Below are 25432 nucleotides of genomic sequence, written 5' to 3'. Positions count from 1 at the left end.
GGGGGAGGGAGAGGGGAAGATTCTGAGGGCGGTGACTGGAGGAGAGGCGGCCAAGACTGGTCTGGATGGACAGGATTAGAATGTGGACCAGGGGAAGGAGTGCACACCCGGTGCAACTGGAAACAGGTTCTTGTATCAGCATCAAACAGGAGCAAAGTATTAGGAAGGCTAGAAGAGAATAATAGAAAGAATCCTTCTAAGCACGGGGACACCGGATCAGCAACAGTAGAGGATTGGTAGTGAATAAGTAGAGGCAGAAACATAGCTCACATTATACCTCGGGCCTAACAAAAGGAGGTGAGGGCGAGAGAAAGGCGATGGTGAGACTCTGTGGTTAAGGAGACTGTAGGAAAAGGGGGGGGGGGGATAAAATAAAAAAAAAAGCCCAATGCGACTGAGGTGATGAGACATATGGATATACTGTATTCTAATGAAAATGCATGTAATTGTTTCCAATGGTTTTGTATTTATGGTTGAATTCTCACTGTAAGTTGCAATGGAATAAATAAAGTATTGAAAAAAAAAAAATAGTTTATTAGGCACTACAATTGCAGCCAATGAAACCAGGAAGTATGGTGGTATTTGTTACTTCTGCCATAGGTTCCCCACCCCTGGTATAGTGGAAAATAATAAGGGTTTTATTTTACTTTTAAGCTGTTTATTGGGCTTGCAACAAAATATTTAAAACAATTGTTTATGAATTACATTTGGAGAGATGAACTTTTGCATAAAATGGACGTGTGTCATCTTGGGCTAAAAATGGACACATTTTCCTTGATTACTGGAGACAAAGATGACTGTAGGGGAAGATTCACAGAGCTGCATCATAAACAATTGTAAGCAATAAGATTTACCTTTACAAGTTTTCCGTCATTAGTACCCAAGAATGCAATGGTATGTTCCTCTTCAACAGCTACAGCAACTGTTGTAAATGTGTTTTTCTCAAGCACTAGCACTGGTGATGTGACTACACCGTCTCTGCTCTCCAGGGGGTACGGTAAGTGTTCCTGGCCACATGGGTAGTTGATAACAGCATCCTAAAAAAAAAGATAGGGGGGTAAATTGATTTCACCCACCTGACTGATGACACATGAAAATAATGAATATCACCACTAGTTAGGTCAATAAAGCGTCATGAAACGCTAAGACTTTAATATACTGTAGAACATTAACTGTGGACATTACACCCATTATTTATTTCAACTGGCTTTGATTGTAAAATACTGTGTTTTATGTAAAAAATTGCTTGTCCCTTGATCCCTTTGTCTTGGAAATTGCCTATACCAACTACTAAACAAGTGTATTTAGGTGTTTAGCAACAAATGCAGAATATGGCCAGCGTCAATTCGGCTATTTTCAGAGCTGGATTTATTCTTGTGAAAGTGCAACACACAAAGATCTGTGCAAATCCTGGAGTGTTGCACCTTCAGAAGAAGAAATCTGTCTCAGAAAGAGTGCTGATAGCAGCTGGCGGCGGCCATATTTGGCATTCGTTGCTAAATGTCTACCAACTACGTACCACACAGTGATTGTTAACAACGTAGACAAACTCATGTACAGTAAAGATAAAATGAGTCTTCAGATAAGATGAGTCTTCATGTGACATAGTACCTAGTTTCTCAACCTGTAATAAGTGTAACCTTAGGGCATTGGCCTTCATTATTTTTTTCTGATGTAGCTATTGCAAACTTTACATATTAAAGAAAGCTGTGTTTCTCATTGCTACCCTTGAGCACTCCTAACAGGGCAGAGTGTGAGTATTGCCCAGCCTAGGCTGCACAATCACTGATTCACCTTAAATTGGTAAAACCTTAGATTCTGGGGGGCAGTTATCAAGCCGTCTACTTTTCTGCCTTCGCCGGCCCAATACGCCCGCCTAAGCTCGCCTACCTTCGCCGCCACGGACCTTGAATACGTTCGCCTAAGTTATCAAATAAAGCTGTCAAAAAGCCGCGGGGCGATGAGCAGCGGACTGTGAGAGTTATCACTCATCCGATCTCGCTGCTCTTCGGCTTTTTCCCAGCTTTATTGCTAGCCTGTCACTAAGGACTCACACTAAACTACACTGTTCTATCCCTATACCGGCGCCCCCGGAGCCTCCCGCAACTCAATAGTTACTAACCCCTAAACCGCCGCTCCTAGACCCTGCCGCAACTCTGATAAATGTATTAACCCCTAAACCGCCGCTCCCGGACACCGCTGCCACCTACATTATACCTAGTAACCCCTATCCTGCCCCCCCTACACCGTCGCCCTCTATAATAAAGTTATTAACCCCTATCCTGCTGATCCCGCACCTCGCCGCAACTAAATAGTTTAACCCCTAAACCGCCGCTCCCTGAACCCGCCGCAACCTATATTAAACCTATTAACCCCTATCCTGCCCCCCCTACACCGTCGTCACCTATAATAAATTTATTAACCCCTAATCTGCCCCCCCTACACCGTCGCCACCTATAATAAATTTATTAACCCATATCCTGCTCCCCACTACGCCGCCGCCACTGTAATAAAATTATTAACCCCTAAACCTAAGTCTAACACTAACGCCCCCCTAACTTAAATATTAATTAAATAAATCTAAATAATATTTTTATTATTAACTAAATTAATCCTATTTAAAACTAAATACTTACCTATAAAATAAACCCTAATATAGCTACAATATAAATAATAATTATATTGTAGCTATCTTAGGATTTATTTTTATTTTACAGGCAACTTTCAATTTATTTTAACTAGGTACAATAGCTATTAAATAGTTATTAACTATTTAATAGTTACCTAGCTAAAATAAACTGAAATTTACCTGTGAAATAAATCCTAACCTAAGTTACAATTACACCTAACACTACACTATACTTTAATAAATTAATTGATCGGAAGAGCCAATAGAATGCGAGCTCAATCTGATTGGCTGATTCCATCAGCCAATCAGATTTTTCCTATCTTAATTCCGATTGGCTGATAGAATCCTATCAGCCAATCGGAATTGAGGGGACGCCATCTTGGATGACGTCCCTTAAAGGAGCCTTCATTCGTCGCAGTCCGTCAGTGAAGAAGGAGGTTCCGCGTCGGCGGGAGGAAGATTCAAGACCCGGCTTGGAAGATGACATCGCCCAGATAGAAGACCTCTTCAGCGCCTCTTGGAAGATGACATCGCCCGGATCGAAGACTTCTTCAGCGCCGCCTGGATGATGACTTCATCGGATGGAAGATTTCTTCAGCGCCGCTTGGAGGATTAACTTCTTCCGCTCCAGATGTCCACTTCGGTTCCATCGCTGCTCGGCTGAGTGAAGACGACTCAAGGTAGGATGATCTTCAGGGGATTAGTGTTAGGTTTTTGTAAGGGGGGTTTGGGTTAGATTAGGGGTATGTGGGTGGTGGGTTTTAATGTTGGGGGGGGTTGTATTTTTCTTTTACAGGCAAAAGAGCTGAACTTTTTGGGGCATGCCCCCACAAATGGCCCTTTTAAGGGCTGGTAAGGTAAAAGAGCTTTGAACTTTATTTAATTTAGAATAGGGTAGGGCATTTTTTTATTTTGGGGGGGTTTGTTATTTTATTAGGGGGCTTAGATTAGGTGTAAGTAGCTTAAAATTGTTGTAATATTTTAAAAATGTTTGTAACTTATTTTTTTATTTTTTGTAACTTAGCTTTTTTTATTTTTTGTACTTTAGTTAGTTTATGTAATTGTATTTAATTGTAGTTATTTGTAGGTAGTTTATTTAATTAATTTAATGATAGTGTAGTATTAGGTTTAATTGTAACTTAGGTTAGGATTTATTTTACAGGTAATTTTGTATTTCTTTTAGCTAGGTAATAGTTAATAACTATTTAATAACTATTCTAACTAGCTAAAATAAACACAAAGTTACCTGTAAAATAAATATAAATCCTAAGATAGCTACAATATAATTATTATTTATATTGTAGCTATATTAGGGTTTATTTTACAGGTAAGTATTTAGTTTTAAATAGGAATAATTTATTAAAGTATAGTGTAGTGTTAGGTGTAATTGTAACTTAGGTTAGGATTTATTTTACAGGTAAATTTCAGTTTATTTTAGCTAGGTAACTATTAAATAGTTAATAACTATTTAATAGTTTTTGTACCTAGTTAAAATAAATTGAAAGTTGCCTGTAAAATAAAAATAAATCCTAAGATAGCTACAATATAATTATTATTTATATTGTAGCTATATTAGGGTTTATTTTAAAGGTAAGTATTTAGTTTTAAATAGGATTAATTTAGTTAATAATAAAAATATTATTTAGATTTATTTAATTAATATTTAAGTTAGGGGGGCGTTAGGGTTAGTGTTAGACTTAGGTTTAGGGGTTAATAATTTTATTACAGTGGCGGCGGCATAGTGGGGGGCAGGATAGGGGTTAATAAATTTATTATAGGTGGCGACGGTGTAGGGTGGGCAGATTAGGGGTTAATAAATTTATTATAGGTGGCGACGGTGTAGGGGGGCAGGAAAGGGGTTAATACATTTAATATAGGTTGCGGCGGGTTCAGGGAGCGGCGGTTTAGGGGTTAAAACATTTATTATAGTTGCGGTGGGCTCCGGGAGCGGCGGTTTAGGGGTTAATATGTATAGAGTAGCTTGCGGTGGGCTCCGGGAGCGGCGGTTTAGGGGGTAATAACTTTATTTAGTTGCGGCGGTGTAGGGGGGGCAGATTAGTGGTGTTTAGACTCGGGGTACATGTTAGGGTGTTAGGTGTAGACAGTTCCCATAGGAATCAATGGGATGTCTGTCAGCAGCGAACTTGTACTTTCGCTATGGTCAGACTCCCATTGATTCCTATGGGATCCGCCGCCTCCAGGTGTGGCGGTTTGAAAACCAGGTACGCTGGGCCGTAAAAGTGCCGAGCGTACCTGCTAGTCATTTGATAACTAGCAAAAGTAGTGAGATTGTGCCGCACTTGTGTGCGGAACATCTGGAGTGACGTAAGAATCGATCTGTGTCGGACTGAGTCCGGCGGATCGAAGCTTACGTCACTAAATTCTACTTTTGCCGGTCTCGAGCCTTTGATAACTAAGGCGAATCAGCCTCGCCACAAATACGCTGCGGAATTCCAGCGTATTTGAGGTTGACGGCTTGATAACTACCCCCCCCCTGGCTTGAGACAATTTGCAGATAAATGTGCCACTGTGAAATAGGTAAAGTGCATCATACTGAAGTGTTCTGCAATAAAACAAGACAGATAAACTGTGCATGAAATGGTTATTAAAAATATAAAGATGGTATTGTAAATATTACTTTCCTCATCATGCAGAAAATTTTTATTTTCCTTTTTTAATAATATAAGAAGCTCAGTAATTGCATCTAATTATTAACATCAATGGACTATTTATCTGTGTTTTAAGTGTTTATTATTCTCTGCTGTAATATTGACAAATCTTAAATTCCAGAAAACATAAAACAAATATCTAATCCCTATATATTTACTTCATTAAAGGGATAGTAAACCCCACACTTTTCTTTTATGATTCAGATAGAACATACAATTTTAAATAACTTTCCAATTTAATTCTATTATCAAATTTTCTTCATTTTCATTTGTCTGAAGGGACAGCATTGCTCTACTGACAGGAAGCTGAAAATATCTATTTAGCCAATCACAAGAGACAAATGTGTGCAGGCACCAATTAGCAGCAGCTCCCACTAGTGTATGATATGTGCGTATTCATTTTTTAACAAGGGATACTAAGAGAAAGAAGCACATTTGAAAATAGAAGTGAATTTAAAAGGTGTGTTAAAATGGCATGCTCTATCTGAATCATGCAAGTTTAATGTTGACTTTCCTATCCCTTTAATATATCTGATACAAGCTTGTGAAATCAAGTAATACCCATGATTTCCATTTTTGCTCATGTAAAAAAGATTATTAATATTTGTGCTACAGTTGGGGTACACAGGAAACAACTGTATGCCTACAGGGGTACATTTTTAACAAAAAGGCAGAGAAACGCTGGCATGGTACAATTCATAAAGTGAGAGTTTATTAAATAAAATGAGAATTGATTTTAACATTTGTTCTGCATGTGGGTCTTTTCCAATTCAATATTCAAAAAGATTTAAGTGCAATAAGAAAATGTTCTAAAGTGTTATATGCAAGAAATAGCACAATATTAAAATGCTCTAACTATGTTTAACACCTGCAAGGGGTTCAAGTCCTCTGCTAAACAGCAATGCACTACTGGGCCCTAGATGAACACATCTGTTAAGCCAATTAAAAAGAGATGTGTGTAGCTACCAGCTAGCTCACAGCAGTGCATTGCTGCACCTGAGTCTACCTAGGTTGGGCATTCAACAAAGGATACCAATAGAATGAAGCAAATTTGATAACAGAAGTTAATTGAAAAGTCTCTTGAAACTGCATCAGGGAAGTTTAAGTTTGATTAAAGAAGCAAGAAACCAATGGCACTACTCATATGTATACTCCTAACCCTTATTGATAAACAGATTCATAGAGATCTATGTTAACGGGTGTGGGTGAGGCTCATATTTATCTCTACATAGATTGTCAATATGTGTTTTAATGTTGTTTTTCCTACTTTAATAAAAGTTATGTTTTAAACTTTTGTCAGAACTCTCACCCCAGGTGTTTAGGCAAATTACTCACACAGACTGTGTGTTCCTGTTCTTATTATTCCGTTATACTCCAGAGTGCTAAAAGTGTATTCTTGTTAGAGGGCCCCCTCTTTCCCCCTCCAAGTTTAATTTTGACTTTCCTGTCCCTTTAATTGCTAAAATAAAAGAATGTCCAGTGAATTTATAAAAAGATACACGCATTTAAACAAACTGTACACAGAGTTGTGCGTTATTAACTGTTTGACTTAAAGGGACATGTAACCCAAATGTTTTCTTACATTTTTCAGATAGAGAATACAATTTTTAAAACGTTTCCAATTTAATTCTATTATCAAATATGCTTTGTTCTCATGTTATTCTTTGTTGAAGAGATATCTGGCTAGGTAGCGTGCACATTTCTGGAGCTCTGCATGACAGGAAATAGTGCGGCCATCTATTGCATGCCATATAGGGCTCCATTTATCATTCAGTGGCGGACAGGGGCAAACATTTTCGCCTCCGTCCACCCAGCTACCCCTCATACGGGCAGCAATCCGATGCCCGCATTAAACATTGCACACGAGTGCTCCTTTGCGCTCGGCTGCAACCACAACCCCATGCCCACGCACAGCCAATCACACGCAGGCAGGAGCTGTTAATCTTCCCGTTGGATGAGACCGGGGAGATTGAAATTCTCCACCTAAAAGGTGGTGAACTGGGTAGGGATGAAGGGGTCAGATGACCGCTGCTTGATAAATACTGACGGCAGGTTCGCTTGTGGGGGAAAAGGGCTTGATAAATCAAGACCATATGGCTGCAAACACGTGCACACTCCTGAACTTGCCTTCCTGCTTTTCAACAAAGGATAACAAGAAAACTACGAAAATGTGAAAGTTGTTTAAAATTGTATGCTTTATCTGAATAAAGAAATAAACATTTTTGGGTTTTTTTCCCTTTAAGTGCTGCAGGGAGATGTGAAGTATATAAAGCAATTTACATATATTTACTGTTTTCTGTATAATTAAAACTGAGCAACAATGTATTAAAACAAAAAACAAAAATGTTTTAAATAATATCATTTTTTTGGGGGGGGGGGAATGTAATGTTTAATTTTGTGGTTATATTTGTTTCAGGGAAATAAGGTTCTTAGTTTGTGCAATTAACGTACTGCTCTCAGTAATTATGCTATTTATAGAGACTGCTAAAAGCTGTTATTTTAGCTCACACAGAAACTATTATTTCTCATCCTGAAGCTCCTGGGAGTTTCTAAACCCATTAGACAGCGTGTTTAAAATTCCAGGTGCTTCTCGATCACAGATAATATGAACTCTGGGCTGCAATGAATTTCATGCTTTTGGTTAAGGAAGGGCAGCTGGTAAACCATTAGCAGCTGGGCTCATTTTAATATATAGTTACTGCTGAATGCACGGACGCAGCGCAAAATACTTTACTACTGCTCTAAGGGCAGAAACTGTACGGCAGGCACAGTTGGCAAGCAATTAAGTTTTGAAAAAATGATTATCATGAAAAAGTTTAAGTGTCACTGAGTGCCCTAGTGCACAAATGCTTATTAAAAGGTGTATTGTATTTCCCAATTTCAAGTAAAAAGATGGTATTTCAAAATGTTTTAAAAGTGTCCACCCCCCCTAATTCTTCTACTGTATAAACCAATTATTTCTCTAACAGCTCTCCCTATTAGCCAGTGAGAAATAGATACCTAGGTACCAGTTGCATAAAACTACACATTTCCCCTCGAAGGTATATTATGCATTTCAGCCAACTGTATGTAAAGCCTATTTTAAATTAAGGATGAGAAGATTTATGTATCTCAATGCCACAATTCTGTATTGGTAAAACTGTCCTGTGTTGATTCTGTTTCCTACAATAAAAATAATAAAAAACAAAAACAAAAAAAAACCATAATTTATGTAAGAACTTACCTGATAAATTAATTTCTTTCATATTGGCAAGAGTCCATGAGCTAGTGACATATGGGATATACAATCCTACAAGGAGGGGCAAAGTTTCCCAAACCTCAAAATGCCTATAAATACACCCCTCACCACACCCACAATTCAGTTTAACGAATAGCCAAGCAGTGGGGTGATAAAGAAAGGAGTAGAAAGCATCAACAAAAGGAAATTTGGAAATAATTGTGCTTTATACAAAAAATCATAACCACCATAAAAAGGGTGGGCCTCGTGGACTCTTGCCAATATGAAAGAAATGAATTTATCAGGTAAGTTCTTAAATAAATTATGTTCTCTTTCATGTAATTGGCAAGAGTCCATGAGCTAGTGACATATGGGATATCAATACCCAAGATGTGGAGTCTTCCACTCAAGAGTCACTAGAGAGGGAGGGAATAAAAATAAAAACAGCCATATTCCGCTGAAAAAATTAATCCACAACCCAAAACAAAAATAAGTTTATTTCATCTTTGAAAGAAAAAAACTTAAATCAAAAGCAGAAGAATCAAACTGAAACAGCTGTCTGAAGAACTTTTCTACCAAAAACTGCTTCCGAAGAAGCAAATACATCAAAACGGTAGAATTTAGTAAATGTATGCAAAGAGGACTAAGTCGCCGCTTTGCAAATCTGATCAACTGAAGCTTCATTCTTAAAAGCCCACAAAGTGGAAACTGATCTAGTAGAATGAGCTGTAATTCTCTGAGGCGGTGCCTGACGCGACTCCAAATAAGCTTGATGAATCAAAAGTTTCAACCAAGAAGCCAAGGAACTAGCAGAAGCCTTCTGACCTTTCCTAGGACCAGAAAATAAAACAAATAGACTGGAAGTCTTCCTGAAATCTTTAGTAGCTTTTACATAATATTTCAAAGCTCTTACCACATCCAAAGAATGTAAGGATCTCTCCAAAGAATTCTTAGGATTAGGACATAAGGAAGGGACAACAATTTCTCTACTAATGTTGTTAGAATTCACAACCTTAGGTAAAAATTGAAAAGAAGTCCGCAAAACTGCCTTATCCTGATGAAAAATCAGAAAAGGAGACTCACAACAAAGAGCAGATTGCTCAGAAACTCTTCTAGCAGAAGAGATAGCCAAAAGGAACAACACTTTCCAAGAAAGTAGTTTAATGTCCAAAGAATTCATAGGCTCAAATGGAGGAGCCTGTAACGCCTTCAGAACCAAATTAAGACTCCAAGGAGGAGAAATTGATTTAATGACAGGCTTAATACGAACTAAAGCCTGTACAAAACAGTGAATATCAGGAAGTATAGCAATTTTTCTGTGAAATAAAACAGAAAGAGCGGAGATTTGTCCTTTCAAGGAACTTGCAGACAAACCCTTATCCAAACCATCCTGAAGGAACTGTAAAATTCTAGGAATTCTAAAAAAATTCCAGGAGAATTTATGAGAAGAACACCATGAAATGTAAGTCTTCCAAACTCTATAATAAATCTTTCTAGAGACAGATTTACGAGCTTGTAACATAATATTAATCACTGAGTCAGAGAAACCTCTATGACTTAGAACTAAGCGTTCAATTTCCACACCTTCAAATTTAATGATTTGAGATCCTGATGGAAAAACGGACCTTGAGATAGGTCCGGCCGTAACGGAAGTGGCCAAGGCGGGCAACTGGACATCCATACCAGATCCGCATACCAAAACCTGTGTGGCCATGCTGGAGCCACCAGCAACACAAAAGACTGTTCCATGATGATTTTGGAGATCACTCTTGGAAGGAGAACTAGAGGCGGGAAGATGTAAGAAGGATGATAACACCAAGGAAGTGTCAGTGCATCCAAGGCTTCCGCCTGAACATCCCTGGACCTGGACAGGTATCTGGGAAGTTTCTTGTTTAGATGAGAGGGCATGAGATCTATCTCTGGAAGACCCCACATCTGAACAATCTGAGAAAACACATCTGGATGGAGAGACCACTCCCCTGGATGTAAAGTCTGGCGGCTGAGATAATCCGCCTCCCAATTGTCTACACCTGGGATATGCACCGCAGAGATTAGACAGGAGCTGGATTCGCCCAATCAAGTATCCAAGATACTTCTTTCATAGCTTGGGGACTGTGAGTCCCACCCTGATGATTGACATAAGCCACAGATGTGATATTGCCTGTCTGAAAACAAATGAACGGTTCTCTCTTTAGCAGAGGCCAAAACTGAAGAGCCCTGAGAATTGCACGGAGTTCTAAAATATTTATTGGTAATCTCGCCTCTTGAGATTTCCAAACCCCTTGTGCTGTCAGAGATCCCCAAACAGCTCCCCAACCTGAAAGACTCGCATCTGTTCAAATCACAGTCCAGGTTGGCCGAACAAAAGAGGCCCCTTGAACCAAACGAAGGTGATCTATCCACCATGTCAGAGAGTGTCGTACATTGGGATTCAAGGATATTAATTGTGATATCTTTGTATAATCCCTGCACCATTGATTCAGCATGCAAAGCTGTAGAGGTCTCATGTGAAAACGAGCAAAGGGGATCATGTCCGATGCTGCAGTCATGAGACCTAAAACTTCCATGCACATAGCCACTGAAGGGAATGACAAACTGAAAGTGCCGGCATGCTGCGACCAATTTTAAAGTCTCTTGTCTGTTAGAGACAGAGTCATGGACACTGAATCTATCTGGAAACCTAAAAAGGTGAACCTTGTCTGAGGAATCAAGAAACTTTTTGGTAAATTGATCCTCCAACCATGTTTCCGAAGAAACAACACTAGATTCGTGTGAGATTCTGCAGTATGTAAAGACTGAGCTAGTACCAAGATATCGTCCAAATAAGGAAACACCACAATACCCTGTTCTCTGATTACAGATAGTAGGGCACCCAGAACCTTTGAAAAGATTCTTGGAGCTGTTGCTAGGCCAAATGGAAGAGCAACAAATTGGTAATGCTTGTCTAGAAAAGAGAATCTCAGAAACTGATAGTGTTCTGGATGAATCGGAATATGAAGGTATGCATCCTGCAAGTCTATTGTGGACATATAATGTCCTTGCTGAACAAAAGGCAGAATAGTACTTATAGTCACCATCTTGAAAGTTGGTACTCTTACATAACTATTCAAAATTTTCAGATCCAGAACTGGTCTGAACAAATTTTCTTTCTTTGGTACAATGAATAGGTTTGAATAAAACCCCAAACCTTGTTCCTGAGGAGGAACTGGCATGATTACCCCTGAAGACTCCAGGTCTGAAACACACTTCAGAAAAGCCTGAGCTTTTACTGGATTTACAGGGATGCGTGAGAGAAAAAATCTTCTCACAGGAGATCTTACTTTGGATCCTATTCGATACCCTTGAGAGACAATGCTCTGAATCCAATGATTTTGGACAGATTTTATCCAAAAATCCTTGAAAAACCTTAATCTGCCCCCTACCAGCTGAGCTGGAATGAGGGCCGCACCTTCATGCAGACTTAGGGGCAGACTTTGGTTTCCTAAATGGCTTGGATTTATTCCAATTTGAGGAAGGCTTCCAACTGGAAGCAGATTCCTTGGGAGGAGGATTGAGTTTTTGTTCCTTATTCTGACGAAAGGAACGAAAACGGTTAGAAGCCTTAGATTTAACCTTAGGTTTTTTATCCTGAGGCAAAAAAACTCCTTTTCCTCCAGTGATAGTTGAAATAATAGAATCCAACTGAGAACCAAATAAATTATTACCTTGGAAAGAAAGAGACAGTAATCTAGATTTAGATGTCATATCAGCATTCCAAGATTTAAGCCACAAAGCTCTTCTAGCTAATACAGCTAAAGACATGGATCTAACATTAATTTTGATAATATCAAAAATGGCATCACAAATAAAATTATTAGCATGTTGCAGTAAGCGAGTAATGCTATATATGTCAGGATCCAATTCTCGTTGCGCTAAATTCTCCAACCAAAAAGTTGAGGCAGCCGCAACATCAGCCAAAGAAATAGCAGGTCTGAGAAGATGACCTGAATATAAATAGGCCTTCCTTAAATAGGAATCAAGCTTCCTATCTAAAGGATCCTTAAAGGAAGTACTAGCTTCCATAGGAATAGTGGTACGTTTAGCAAGAGTAGAAATAGCCCCATCAACTTTGTTTTTTTTCCCCCAAAACTCTATAGATTTTGCTGGTAAAGGATACAATTTTTTAAACCTTGAAGATGGAATAAAAGAAGTACCTGGCTTATTCCATTCCCTAGAAATCATATCAGAAATAGCAAAAACCCCTGGGGAAACCACAGGCGGTTTAAAAACAGCATTTAAACGTTTATTAGATTGAAGGTCAATAGGACTGGTTACCTCAATATCCAAAGTAATTAACACTTCTTTTAATAAAGAACACATACACTCTATTTTAAATAAATAAGTAGATTTGTCAGTGTCAATGTCTGAGGAAGGATCTTCTGAATCAGATAGATCCTCATCAGAAGAGGATAAATTATTATGTTGCTGGTCATTTGAAATTTCATCAGCTAAATGAGAAGTTTTAAAAGACCTTTTACGTTTATTAGAAGGTGGAAATGCAGACAAAGCCTTCAGAATAGAATCAGAAACAAATTCTTTAAAATTTACAGGTATATCATGCACATTAGAAGTTGAAGGAACTGCAACTGGCAATGTACTATTACTGATGGAAACACTATCTGCATGTAAAAGTTTATCATGACAACTATTACAAATGACATTTGGTGGAATAATTTCTACACTTTTACAACAAATGCACTTAGCTTTGGTAGAACCGATGTCAGGCAGCAATGTTCCAGTAGAAACTTCTGAGGCAGGATCAGATTGGGACATCTTGCTCAATGTAAGAGAAAAAACAACATATAAAGCAAAATTATCTATTTCCTTATATGACAGTTTCAGGAATGGGAAAAAATGCAAAAGCATAGGCCTCTGATAGAGAAAAAAGCAAGAGGCAAACATCAATGGGGTATTGAAATAATAAAAATGACACACTCACGTCACTAATGACGCCGCCGTGTGAAAGGTCTCGGCGTCACGTATGACGCCGGAAATGCCGAAGTTGCGTCATAAACGGCTTTTTCCGCGCCAAAAAAATTTCGCACCAAGAATGACGCAATAAAGTTTAGCATTTGACGCACCCGCGGGCCTAATACCCGCAATAGCAAGAAGTAGTCAATTGAAAAAAAGACTAAAACCCCAGGTAAGAAATACATTTCTTAAAATGTTTAAATTCCCCAAATATGAAACTGACAGTCTGCTGAAGGAAATACATGAACCTGACTCATGGCAAATATAAGTACAATACATATATTTAGAACTTTATATAAATGCATAAAGTGCCAAACCATAGCTGAGGTGTCTTAAGTAATAAAAAACATACTTACCAAAAGACACCCATCCACATATAGCAGATAGCCAAACCAGTACTAAAACAGTTATTAGTAGAGGTAAGGGTAAATTGAGAGTATATCGTCGATCTGAAAAGGGAGGTAGGAGATGAATCCCTACGACCGATAACAGAGAACCTATGAAATAGACCCCCGTTAGGGAAATCATCGTATTCAAATAAGTGATACTCCCTTCACGTCCCTCTGACATTCGCTGTACTCTGAGAGGAATCGGGCTTCAACAATGCTGAGAAGCGCATATCAACGTAGAAATCTTAGCACAAACTTACTTCACCACCTCCATAGGAGGCAAAGTTTGTAAAACTGAATTGTGGGTGTGGTGAGAGGGTGTATGTATAGGCATTTTGAGGTTTGGGAAACTTTTCCCCTCCTGGTAGGATTGTATATCCCATATGTCACTAGCTCATGGACTCTTGCCAATTACATGAAAGAAAACACACACATTTCCTGATAGTTTTATTAAATGGCTTTTAGTTTTTATGCAGTAATATTCTAACATGTTTAACCATTGTTCCACCATATATAGGAGAGAAAAAACAAAATTTATGCTTACCTGATAAATTTATTTATTTCTTGACACAGTGAGTCCACGGAATCATCAATTACTGTTGGGAATATCACTCCTGACGAGCAGGAGGCGGCAAAGAGCCCCACAGCAAAGCTGTTAAAGGGACATTTAACACCCAATAAAAATCCCTAAAACCTACTTTTTCTTATTAATAAAAATAAAATAATCATGTGCTCCTCTTACCCCAAACTGTTGAAGGATATTGTTTTAAAGTACAGCACTGATCCACTGCTGGTGTCTCCTATGGAAGCTGCCATATTGTAACGCACGCTACAGGCAGGGGCACAGAAGTCACATGCTCATGATGCAGTCAAGGACACACACAGCTATATTACATACAGTGTACTTAGAGGATCACATCTGTGTGAGCTGCTGTGACTGAAGAAACATTTGTTAGAGTATAAAAGGTATTAGATTTAGCCATGTATGTATAATACACATAATATGCATCTTAACGTTAATAAAATGATCATTAAGTACTGTTTATTTGTGTTTCTAACTCCCCCCACAGTTAAAACTTCAAACTGCCCACAAGTTTTAGGATTTAAGAAAAGCCGTTTTCTGCAGGCAGCCAGGCACTATCATCAGTGTAATTTATTTGTTGTAACCTCCGTGAGGGAAGAGGGAGGGGGAGGCTGTGACGCTGCATATACTCTCGGTGCAGAAGATTTCTGCTTTTCAAGAGTTCTCCTCTGTTTATATAAATCACTAAGGGCTGACAGTTGTACAAGCTTAGGGATCATTTAGCAATGATTGTCTCTTTCAATGCAGACGATCATTGCTAAACGATCCCTAAGGGAGTGTCGTGAGAAATACATTTATCAGGTAAGCATAAATTTAGTTTTCTTTCTTAAGACACGGTGAGTCCACGGAATCATCAATTACTGTTGGGAATTAATACCCAAGCTAGAGGACACATATAATTAGGGAGGGCAAGGAAGGTAACCCAAACAGAAGGCACATTGCAAAACCTTTCTCCCAAAAGAAGCCTCAGCCGAAGCAAAAGTATCACATTTATAAAATATAGAAAAAGTGTGCAAAGAAGACCAAGTCGCAGCCTTACACACCTGTTCTAAAGAGGCCTCATTTTTGAAGGTCCAAGAAGACACCGCCCTAGTGGAATGAGCTGTAATTCTCTCAGGAGGCTGCTGTCCAGCAGTATCATAAGCCATACAAATAACACTTCTCAACCAGAGGGAAAGAGAAGTGGCAGTAGCTTTCTGGCCTTTGCGTTTACCAGAAAAGCAACCTATGCAGCCTAATTACTTCACCACCTCCTTGCACTAGAGGCAAAGAGAATGACTGGGGGTTATGGGAAGGGAAGTGATACTTAACAGCTTTGCTGTGGTGCTCTTTGCCTCCTCCTGCTGGCCAGGAGTGATATTCCCAACAGTAATTGATGATTCCGTGGACTCACCGTGTCTTGAAAGAAATAAGTACAATGTCCCTTTAAATTAAAGTGCATAATAGTTGTATTACTACTCTCATTGCAATACATATTAAAAAGGAAGAAAAAAAATTGGACAAAGATTTATGGCATTTGTACTCCTTTCTAATAGAAAGTGACAAACAAGCCAGAAGGCTAGCAGTAGTATGCTAACACAACGGAATCTGGAGCCCAACAGTTATGGCAGAACTGCATTAAGCCCTTAACTTCTGATCTATTTACAAACTATGTGCTGAGCTGTTTTGGAGTTTTAGCTGATGCTCACAATTAAGCCTTACTGTATTTTATTTCCAAGTGTGTTTATATATACAAGGAAACGCATATGACAAAAGGTACCAGCTCTGATGACAAACATTTTGTTAAACCCTAAAAGCCAAAGTCCCATGGCTGCCAAAACTTCTTTCCTGGCTCTAATCAATTTGTCAACCCCTGGCTTAGAAAACTATATTTGGGTGCCACAGACTGTTCACCTGACATATCTGCTTTCCACTCCACAAAGACAAAGTGAACTTGGAAATGTTACCCATGGGAACCTGAGAAATCACTAATGATTAGCTATGATAAGAACATGCAGAACTTTGAAATCTATTTTACTATTGTTGTTTAGGGAGACTAAATAAACTCCAATGAGCACTCATTTCTGAGAACCAGCAGAAGAACCTGATTATGTATTGCTAAGGTGGAATTTTCTGATTGGCTTTGAGAATCATAAAATACAAAAGGAATAATGTGCTTTCCTTTGTACAAGATTAACTGAAATTTGAGACACTATAAAAAAAACTAGAAATAGTGACAGGAATGCTCCTATAGGGGATATGGATGAGCAAAACCTTATGCTGACCTTTTGCCTCTACCACTGTCACATAATTTGAGTTTGTGATTTGCAGGTTTGGGAGTGAAATGGATCTCTGGGTATCAAAAATCTCGAAAAGTTAACCCTTTGCACAAATGCTGAAGAATATCAGACAGTATTTGCTGAGGTAGTAAGGACTAATGAATATCAACAGTATCTATCACAGTTGAATTATATGCATAAGCTTGGAAAAAACTAGTGTGATTGGCTTTTTAGACTTCCATGACATACTGTATGCCATCCTCTATATCAGTGGGAGCATGATGTATGCTGGGGATAGGATTACGTTATAATAAATAAATCCAAACATTATTTATTAGACGTAGGCAGAGCATGGTGCACATTAGGGCAGGGCGATATGGACCCAAAAAATTTGCAATTGCGATTTTAATCGCAATTTTCTTATAAATGACTATAACACCTTAATTTTCCAATAAAAACATATTTTACACTACAAAATCTTAATGTACGTTTCTTAATGTCCAATACACTCTTGGAGCATAAAAATCCAAACCACAAAATAGTAAAAATAAAAAGAGCTGCTTGTGCTGTGGTTACATAGTAGCCACTAGCCAGTTCTTAGGTCTTCGGACACAACATTGTCATGTCTTCTTGGGCAGTCATTCTAACTGTGGTAAGATTAACATATGAACCTCCCATAAATCAGAAAAAAATGTCTTTCAAAAACGAAGCCTCTTCTTTAAAAGAAAGTCTTGTTGAAGAGTTTAAAAACATTTCAGAATGTGCGCCATGGAAAATAGATCAGACAGTAGAGTAAAAGTGCACTAGTACTTCACTGTCTGAGCTATTTTCCGTGGTGCACTTTCTGAACTGTTTGAGTCAAATACTTTCTTTAAAAGAAGAGGCTTAATTTTTTCTATGTAAACAGGCTTTATTTTACCTGTGTAGGCAGCTGTGACTGCTGCCATCAGAGCGGAGGCAAACCGGCAAATTCCTCCATAGCGCAGCTCTTGCATAACCTCTCTACTCCCCCATCCCCTCCTTTCCCTACATAAGCCTCCGCGCAATGAACAGTTACAGCCAGCCCTCCTGTATGTCATAGGGGCCATTTCTTAATGGCGGCAATTAATTGTGCAGCCCTAGTGCACATTAAACTAATATACAACCATGGGCATTGTTGTAATAAAGAAAACATTATGCAGTGGGTTAAACTTAAAAAAAAATCCTTTTAAAATGATAAAGATTATTTTAAATATATTTGTGTAGTGTCCATTACTTCCTGTCACAGTTCTACAAGGAGGCCAAGGTCTCTACATGAAGGCATAAATCTTCTAGAGCAGCATGAGCTGGTCTAGGGCCAGATTATGAGTGGCGCAATAACAGTTATGTGTGAGAGATATCGGGTTTATTGCGGATGTTTGCACTTGTCGGATGTAGCCCTCGTATTATAAGTTGAAAGTGAACGTGATTGCTTGAGTGCAATTGAAGTTAACGCGTTTTCGGATAGAGCAACCTCAGATCTCTGGTTCTAAAGACACTTCTGGCCAAACTTTTAAATTGGTTAAATAAAGCTCAGTTTTAACAGCACCAAGGAATCATGCCAGTTTGTTCTTTGATTATGTTTGAAACGTATCCTCATACACCGGGCGTTTTCCTTTCCTGCTGAATTGGGCTGGAGTTTGTTTGATGCCGGTACTTAGCGGTCAGGTGAGCAGGCTGTTTTTGAGAGAAGCTGTTCCTGGTCTGAATACACAGCATACTACAGTGGATATGGATCATCAGTTTTGCTGCTGAAAAGAGGAAGCATTTTAATTTTAGCCTGTATAACTACCGCACTGGCAAACTGGGGGACAAATCCAAGGCGGACCTGCAAAGTTCCCGGGGGACCGGTGATCATCTGGACTCTGGGGAGCAAAGTGTGTTCCGTTTATTGTTCAAGGCAGTGTTTGCTACAACCCGTAGCTGGAAGATAGGAGCCCTGAACAGGGCAGGCTTCATGTGAGATAATTGAGATAACACAACACATCCTAGGCAGCTATTTGGTGAAAATTTCCACTAACATTCTAAAACTGCAGACAAACAGTATTTCTCCATTTTTTGCTTGCCACTGATATTTAACTGTCATGTTTTACTGTGTATTGAGTAAAATTATCTACATACATTTTTGATTATATATATATATATATATATATATATATATATACACACACACACACACAGTTGTGCTCCTAAGTTTACATACCCTGGCAGCATTTAGGATTTCTTGGCCATTTTTTAGAGAATATGAATGATAACACAAAAACTTTTCACTCATGGTTAGTGTTTGGCTGAAGCCATTTATTATCAATCAACTGTGTTTACTCTTTTTAAATCATAATGACAACAGAAACTACCCAAATGACCCTGATCAAAAGTTTACATACCCTGGTGTTTTTGGCCTGATAACATGCACACAAGTTGACACAAAGAGGTTTGAATGGCTATTAAAGGTAACCATCCTCACCTGTGATCTATTTTCTTGTAATTAGTGTGTGTGAATAAAAGGTCAATGAGTTTCTGGACTCCAAACTAAAACAGGAAAGGTATATAAAAAGATATCCAAGGATTTGAGAATGCAAATCAGCAGTGTTCAAACTCTAATAAAGAAGTGGAAAATGAGGTGTTCTGTTGAAACCAAACCATGGTCAGGTAAACCAAATAAAATTTCAGCCACAACTGCCAGGAAAATTGTTCGGGATGCAAAGACAAACCTACAAATAACTTCAGGTGAAATACAGGACATGTGGTGTGGCTGTTTCAAGATGCACAATAAGGAGGCACTTGAAGAAAGATGGGTTGCATGGTCGAGTCGCCAGAAGAAATCCATTAATATGCAAATGCCACAAAGTATCCCGCTTACAATACGCCAAACAGCACAGAGACAAGCCTCAAACCTTCTGGCACAAAGTCATTTGGAGTGAGGAGACCAAAATTTAGCTTTTTGGCCACAACCATAAACGCTACATTTGGAGGGGTGTCAAGAAGCCCTATGATGAAAGGTACACCATTCCTACTGTGAAACAGGGAGGTGGATCGCTGATGTTTTGGGGATGTGTGAGCTACAAAGGCACAGGACAGTTGGTCAGAATTGATGGCAAGATAAATGCAGTATGTTATCAAACAGAACGCCTCATTTTCCACTTCTTGATTAGAGTTTGAACACTGCTGATTTGCATTCTTAATTCCTTGGATATCTTTTTTATATCCCTTTCCTGTTTTATACAGTTCAACTACCTTTCTCCCACAGATCCTTTGACAATTCTTTTTCTTTCCCCATGACTCAGAATCCAGAAACGTCAGTGCAACGCTGGATGAAAGATGCAAGGGTCTTTCAGGAGTCCAGAAACTCATTGACCTTTTATACACACACTCTAATTACAAGCACACAGATCACAGGTGAGGATGGTTACCTTTAATAGCCATTAAAACCTCTTTATGTCAACTTGTGTGCATGTTATCAGGCCAAAATCACCAGGGTATGTAAACTTTTGATCACGGTCATTTGGGTAGTTTCTGTTGTCATTATGATTTAAAAAGAGTAAACACAGTTGATTGATAATAAATGGCTTCAGCCAAACACTAACCATGAGTGAAAGAAAAGTTTTTGTGTTATCATTCATATTATCTGAAAAATGGCCAAGAAATCATAAATTCTGCCAGGGTATATAAACTTATGAGCCCATATATATATATAAATATATATATATATATATATATATATATATATATATATATATATATATATATATATATATATATATATATATATAAAAATATAAAATCCCCAAGAGAGGACAAAAGGAGGCCGATTCATCGCCCAAGGCAGGTTCAAAATAAATTTATTGAGCAAAGGTGCTAGTACATAGGTGAGAGCAAAGCCTTAACACCTGACGCGTTTCGCGCATGCGCACATGCGCTTCATCAGAGGTGATGTGTTCAAGTTGTGAGTGAACTTAAATGCAACAAGGCAGCCAATTAAGGCCCCATTTAGCCCAAAACAGTGGCTACACCTGTAACTTTAAATAACTAGGTGAGTTGTTGCAGATAAGTCACTCATCCTATTTTACAAATATAAGTGTACAAACAAAACATAACAGAACTCCATATATATGCGGTATGAATATGGTAATCAATACATCCTAAAGCATACAAAATTATAATAAAAAAGGTCTAAACAGAAAGTGATTAAAAAAAAACCCATATGAGTTAAAAACCAAATGATCAATACTAAGGGGGGCAAAGTAAATAAGCAATAATTAATTAGCCCATAGTATGTAATAAGAAAAAATACAAATATAAATATCCAGTCCTAATACAAAAAGAAAAATAATTGTGCTAAAGGAAAAAAAACAAAAAATTAAAAAATAAATTATATATATATATATATATATATATATATATATATATATATATATATATATATAAAACATAATTTATGCTTACCTGATAAATTCCTTTCTCCTGTAGTGTAGTCAGTCCACGGGTCATCCATTACTTATGGAATATATCTCTTCCTAACAGAAAACTGCAAGAGAATTACCCAGCAGAGCTGCTATATAGCTCCTCCCCTCACCTATCATACTCAGTCATTCGACCAAAGCAGACGAGAAAGGAGGAACCACAGGGTACAGTGGTGACTGGAGTTTAATTAAAATTTAGACCTGCCGTAAAAACAGGGCGGGCCGTGGACTGACTACACTACAGGAGAAAGGAATTTATCAGGTAAGCATAAATTATGTTTTCTCCTGTTAAGTGTAGTCAGTCCACGGGTCATCCATTACTTATGGAATACCAATACCAAAGCTAAAGTACACGGATGAAGGGAGGGACAAGGCAGGAACATTAAACAGAAGGAACCACTGCCTGAAGTACCTTTCTCCCAAAAATAGCCTCCGACGAAGCAAAAGTGTCAAATTTGTAAAATTTTTAAAAAGTGTGAAGCGAAGACCAAGTCGCAGCCTTGCAAATCTGTTCAACAGAGGCCTCATTTTTAAAGGCCCAGGTGGAAGCCACAGCTCTAGTAGAATGAGCTGTAATCCTCAGAACCACCGAAGCTCTCTCCTGTTTGATCTTGGCAATCAAACGAGGAAGCATCGGGAATGGTGGAAACACATAAGCCATGTTGAAGACCCAAGGGGCTGTCAGAGCATCTATCAGCACCGCTCCCGGGTCCCTGGACCTGGATCCGTAACAAGGAAGCTTGGCGTTCTGACGAGACGCCATGAGATCCAGATCTGGTTTGCCCCAACGACGAATCAGTTGAGCAAAGACCTCCGGATGAAGCTCCCACTCCCCCGGATGAAAAGTCTGGCGACTTAGAAAATCCGCCTGCCATAAGTCTCGTGTGGTGGCGTCAATAGGAAACATTTTCCTAAATATGGGAGGAGGGGTAAAAGGCACACCAGGTCTATCCCACTCCTTGCTAATAATCTCTGTAAGCCTTTTTGGTATAGGAAATACGTCAGTACACACCGGTACCGCATAGTAACTATCCAACCTACATAATTTCTCTGGAATTGCAACCGCGTTACAATCATTCAGAGCCGCTAATACCTCCCCTAGCAATGTGCGGAGGTTCTCTAGCTTAAATTTAAAATTGGAAATCTCTGAATCCAGTCTCCCTGGATCAGATCCGTCACCCACAGAATGAAGCTCTCCGTCCTCACGTTCTGCAAACTGTGACGCAGTATCTGACATGGCTCTCATCTCATCCGCGCGCTCTATCCTTAACCCAGAGCTATCGTGCTTGCCTCTTAATTCTGGCAACTTAGATAATACTTCTGTCATAACAGTAGCCATGTCTTGCAAAGTGATTTGTAAGGGCCTCCCTGATGTACTTGGCACCACAAAATCACGCACCTCCTGAGCGGGAGGCGAAGGTACTGACACGTGAGGAGAGTTAGTCGGCATAACTTCCCCCTCGTCGTCTGGTGATAATTTCTTTACATGTAAAGATTGACTTTTATTTAAAGTAGCATCAATGCAATTAGTACACAAATTTCTATTGGGCTCCACATTGGCCTTTAAACATAGTGAACAAAGAGATTCATCTAAGTCAGACATGTTTAAACAAACTAGCAATGAGACTAGCAAACTTGTAAATACTTTTCAAAATTAATTTACAAGCAATATAAAAAACGTTACTGTGCCTTTAAGAAGCACAGAAAAACTGATACAGTTGAAATAACAATGACCAAAATAGTTATAGCAACCAAATTTTCACAGTAAATGTATTAAGTTAGCAAAGGATTGCACCCACCAGCAAATGGATGATTAACCCCTTAGTACCCAAAAACGGATAACAATTATATAATTAACGTTTTTCTCACAGTCAAATACACTGTCACAGGACTGCTGTGCCTGATTACCTCCCTCAAAATGGATTTTGAAGACCCCTGAGCTCTCTAGAGACAATCTGGATCATGGAGGATGAAGTAGACAGATTGTGACTGAATTTTTACTGCGCAAAAAAGCGCTAAAATAGGCCCCTCCCACTCATATTACAACAGTGGGGAAGCTCAGAAACTGTTTCTATGCAGAAAACAAAAATGGCCATGTGGTAAAAATCATGCCCTAATAAGTTTTATCACCAAGTACCTCACAAAAACGATTAACAAGCCAGTAAACGTTTTAAACATACATTTGAAAGTTATGTATTATTATTAATAAGCCTGCTACCAGTCGTTTTTACTGCAGTTAAGGCTCATACATTATTTCAGTATTAACAGTATTTTCAGAGTCAATTCCATTCCTTAGAAAAATACATTCAGTGTACACACACACACACATCAGCCTGATACCAGTCGCTATCACTGCATTTAAGGCTGAACTTACTTTACAATGGTATCAGCAGTATTTTCTCAGTCAATTCCATTCCTCAGAAAATAAATTACTGCACATACCTCATTTGTTGCAGGGGAGCCCTGCATGCTATTCCCCTTCTCTGAAGTTACCTCACTCCTCAGATGAGAACAGCCAGTGGATCTTAGTTACGTCTGCTAAGACCATAGAAAAAAAAACCCAGGCAGATTCTTCTTCTAATGCTGCCTGAGAATAAACAGCACACTCCGGTGCCATTTAAAAATAACAAACTTTTGATTGTAGAAATAAACTAAGTTAAAAAACACCACAGATCTCTCACAGCTTCCTTTTTAGTTAGGCTGCAAGAGAATGACTGAGTATGATAGGTGAGGGGAGGAGCTATATAGCAGCTCTGCTGGGTAATTCTCTTGCAGTTTCCTGTTAGGAAGAGATATATTCCATAAGTAATGGATGACCCGTGGACTGACTACACTTAACAGGAGAAATATATATATATATATATAAAAGAAGAAGATAAAAATAAACTTGCAAAAGAAGTTCACATGGGTATAAAAAATATGTAAAACAGGAGAAATCAAAACCAATGGGGAAACAATACATTAGTATATAGTCTACACTATTAAGATAAGGTTCCAAGGAATGGAAACACATAAGTGTTAACCCATAATGAAAGAATCAGAGATAAGGGCAAGCTATATAAATACCAGGGAAACAGAGAGCTATTCAACAAATAAATCAACATCCATCCTTTTGTTGATGCCTTCTGGTGCCCTGGTATGCAACTTGACAATCCAAAATATTTCTTTTTTCCCAAGACTTTTTTCCCCATCTCCCCCCCAGGGTGTTTTTTAATTATATCAATGCCAATAAATGAAAAATATTTAGGTCCCATGCCATGCAATCTGAAGTGTTTAGCTACAGGCGTTCTTGGTTCTTTTTCATCCAAGGAACGCAAATGCTCACGAATTCTGTCTTTCAGTGGGCGGGTAGTGATGCTTACGTATTGGCAAGAACAAAATAAGCAATTAATTAGATAAATAACATATTGGGAATTGCAGTCAATCCTATCCCTAATATGAAATACTTGATTAGTGACTTTTGAAGAAAAAGTATCTGTCACAGTAACACAAGTACACCCTTTGCATGGTACATGGCCACATTTAAAACATCCCGGTTTTGGGCTTAACCAATGAGAGCCTACTGTTTCTTTATCTGTAAATTGTTTGCCAGTTATGTCTCTTATAGTAAGTAGGGGCTTTACGTGCTATGCACTTGACTCCTGATGTTAAGATATTTTTTAAGGCCTCATCTCCTTTTAAAATGACCAAATTTTTCTTTACTATACTACAGATTTGATTGTATTGCCTACTAAATTGTGTAATAAACAAAAGATTTTGGTTAGGTAGGACAGTCTTATCAGTTGCAGAGGTCTTATCAAGATTATTTCTTCCTTGAAGTAAATTTTGTCTATTTAAATCTGCCACTTGTTTTTCTATTTTCAATAACAAATTTCTTTGATAGCCTCTGTCTGTTAATCTATTAGTTAGTTCCTTGGCCTGGGAATAGTACTCTGTTAATTCTGTACAATTCCTCCTCAGATGTAAGTACTGGGCCTTCGGAATACCTCTTTTTAAATGATTAAGATGACAGGAGTCAGCTCTCAGTATTGTGTTTCTGGCCAAAGGTTTACGATAGGTGCATGTAGAGATTCTATTATCTATAGCCCTTAGGTTTAAGTCTAAGAAATCAATGGTCTGACTAAACTTATGAGCACAAATTTTATATATATATATATATATATATATATATATATATATATATATATATATATATATAT

At 38.4% G+C, this 25432-nt stretch overlaps 1 protein-coding gene across 1 annotated transcript in view; it reads right to left on the bottom strand.

Annotated features, from left to right (window-relative positions):
* Nucleotides 1-743: 743 nt before the first annotated feature.
* Nucleotides 744-25432, bottom strand: part of LOC128643556 (plexin-B2) — a 44665-nt gene continuing 19976 nt past the window's right edge. Inside the window, exons 2-3 of the mRNA XM_053696399.1 lie at nt 855-1037; nt 744-797 (exon numbers count right to left, since the gene is read on the bottom strand). Coding sequence (XP_053552374.1) covers nt 744-797; nt 855-1037 — 237 coding nt within the window. The remainder of the gene's footprint in view (nt 798-854; nt 1038-25432) is intronic.

The sequence above is a fragment of the Bombina bombina genome, unplaced genomic scaffold (genome assembly GCF_027579735.1).
Source record: "Bombina bombina isolate aBomBom1 unplaced genomic scaffold, aBomBom1.pri scaffold_1219, whole genome shotgun sequence".
Lineage (NCBI taxonomy): Eukaryota > Metazoa > Chordata > Amphibia > Anura > Bombinatoridae > Bombina > Bombina bombina.
Note: the sequence above shows the minus strand (reverse complement) of the source record. Positions and strands in the feature narration are given on the sequence as shown.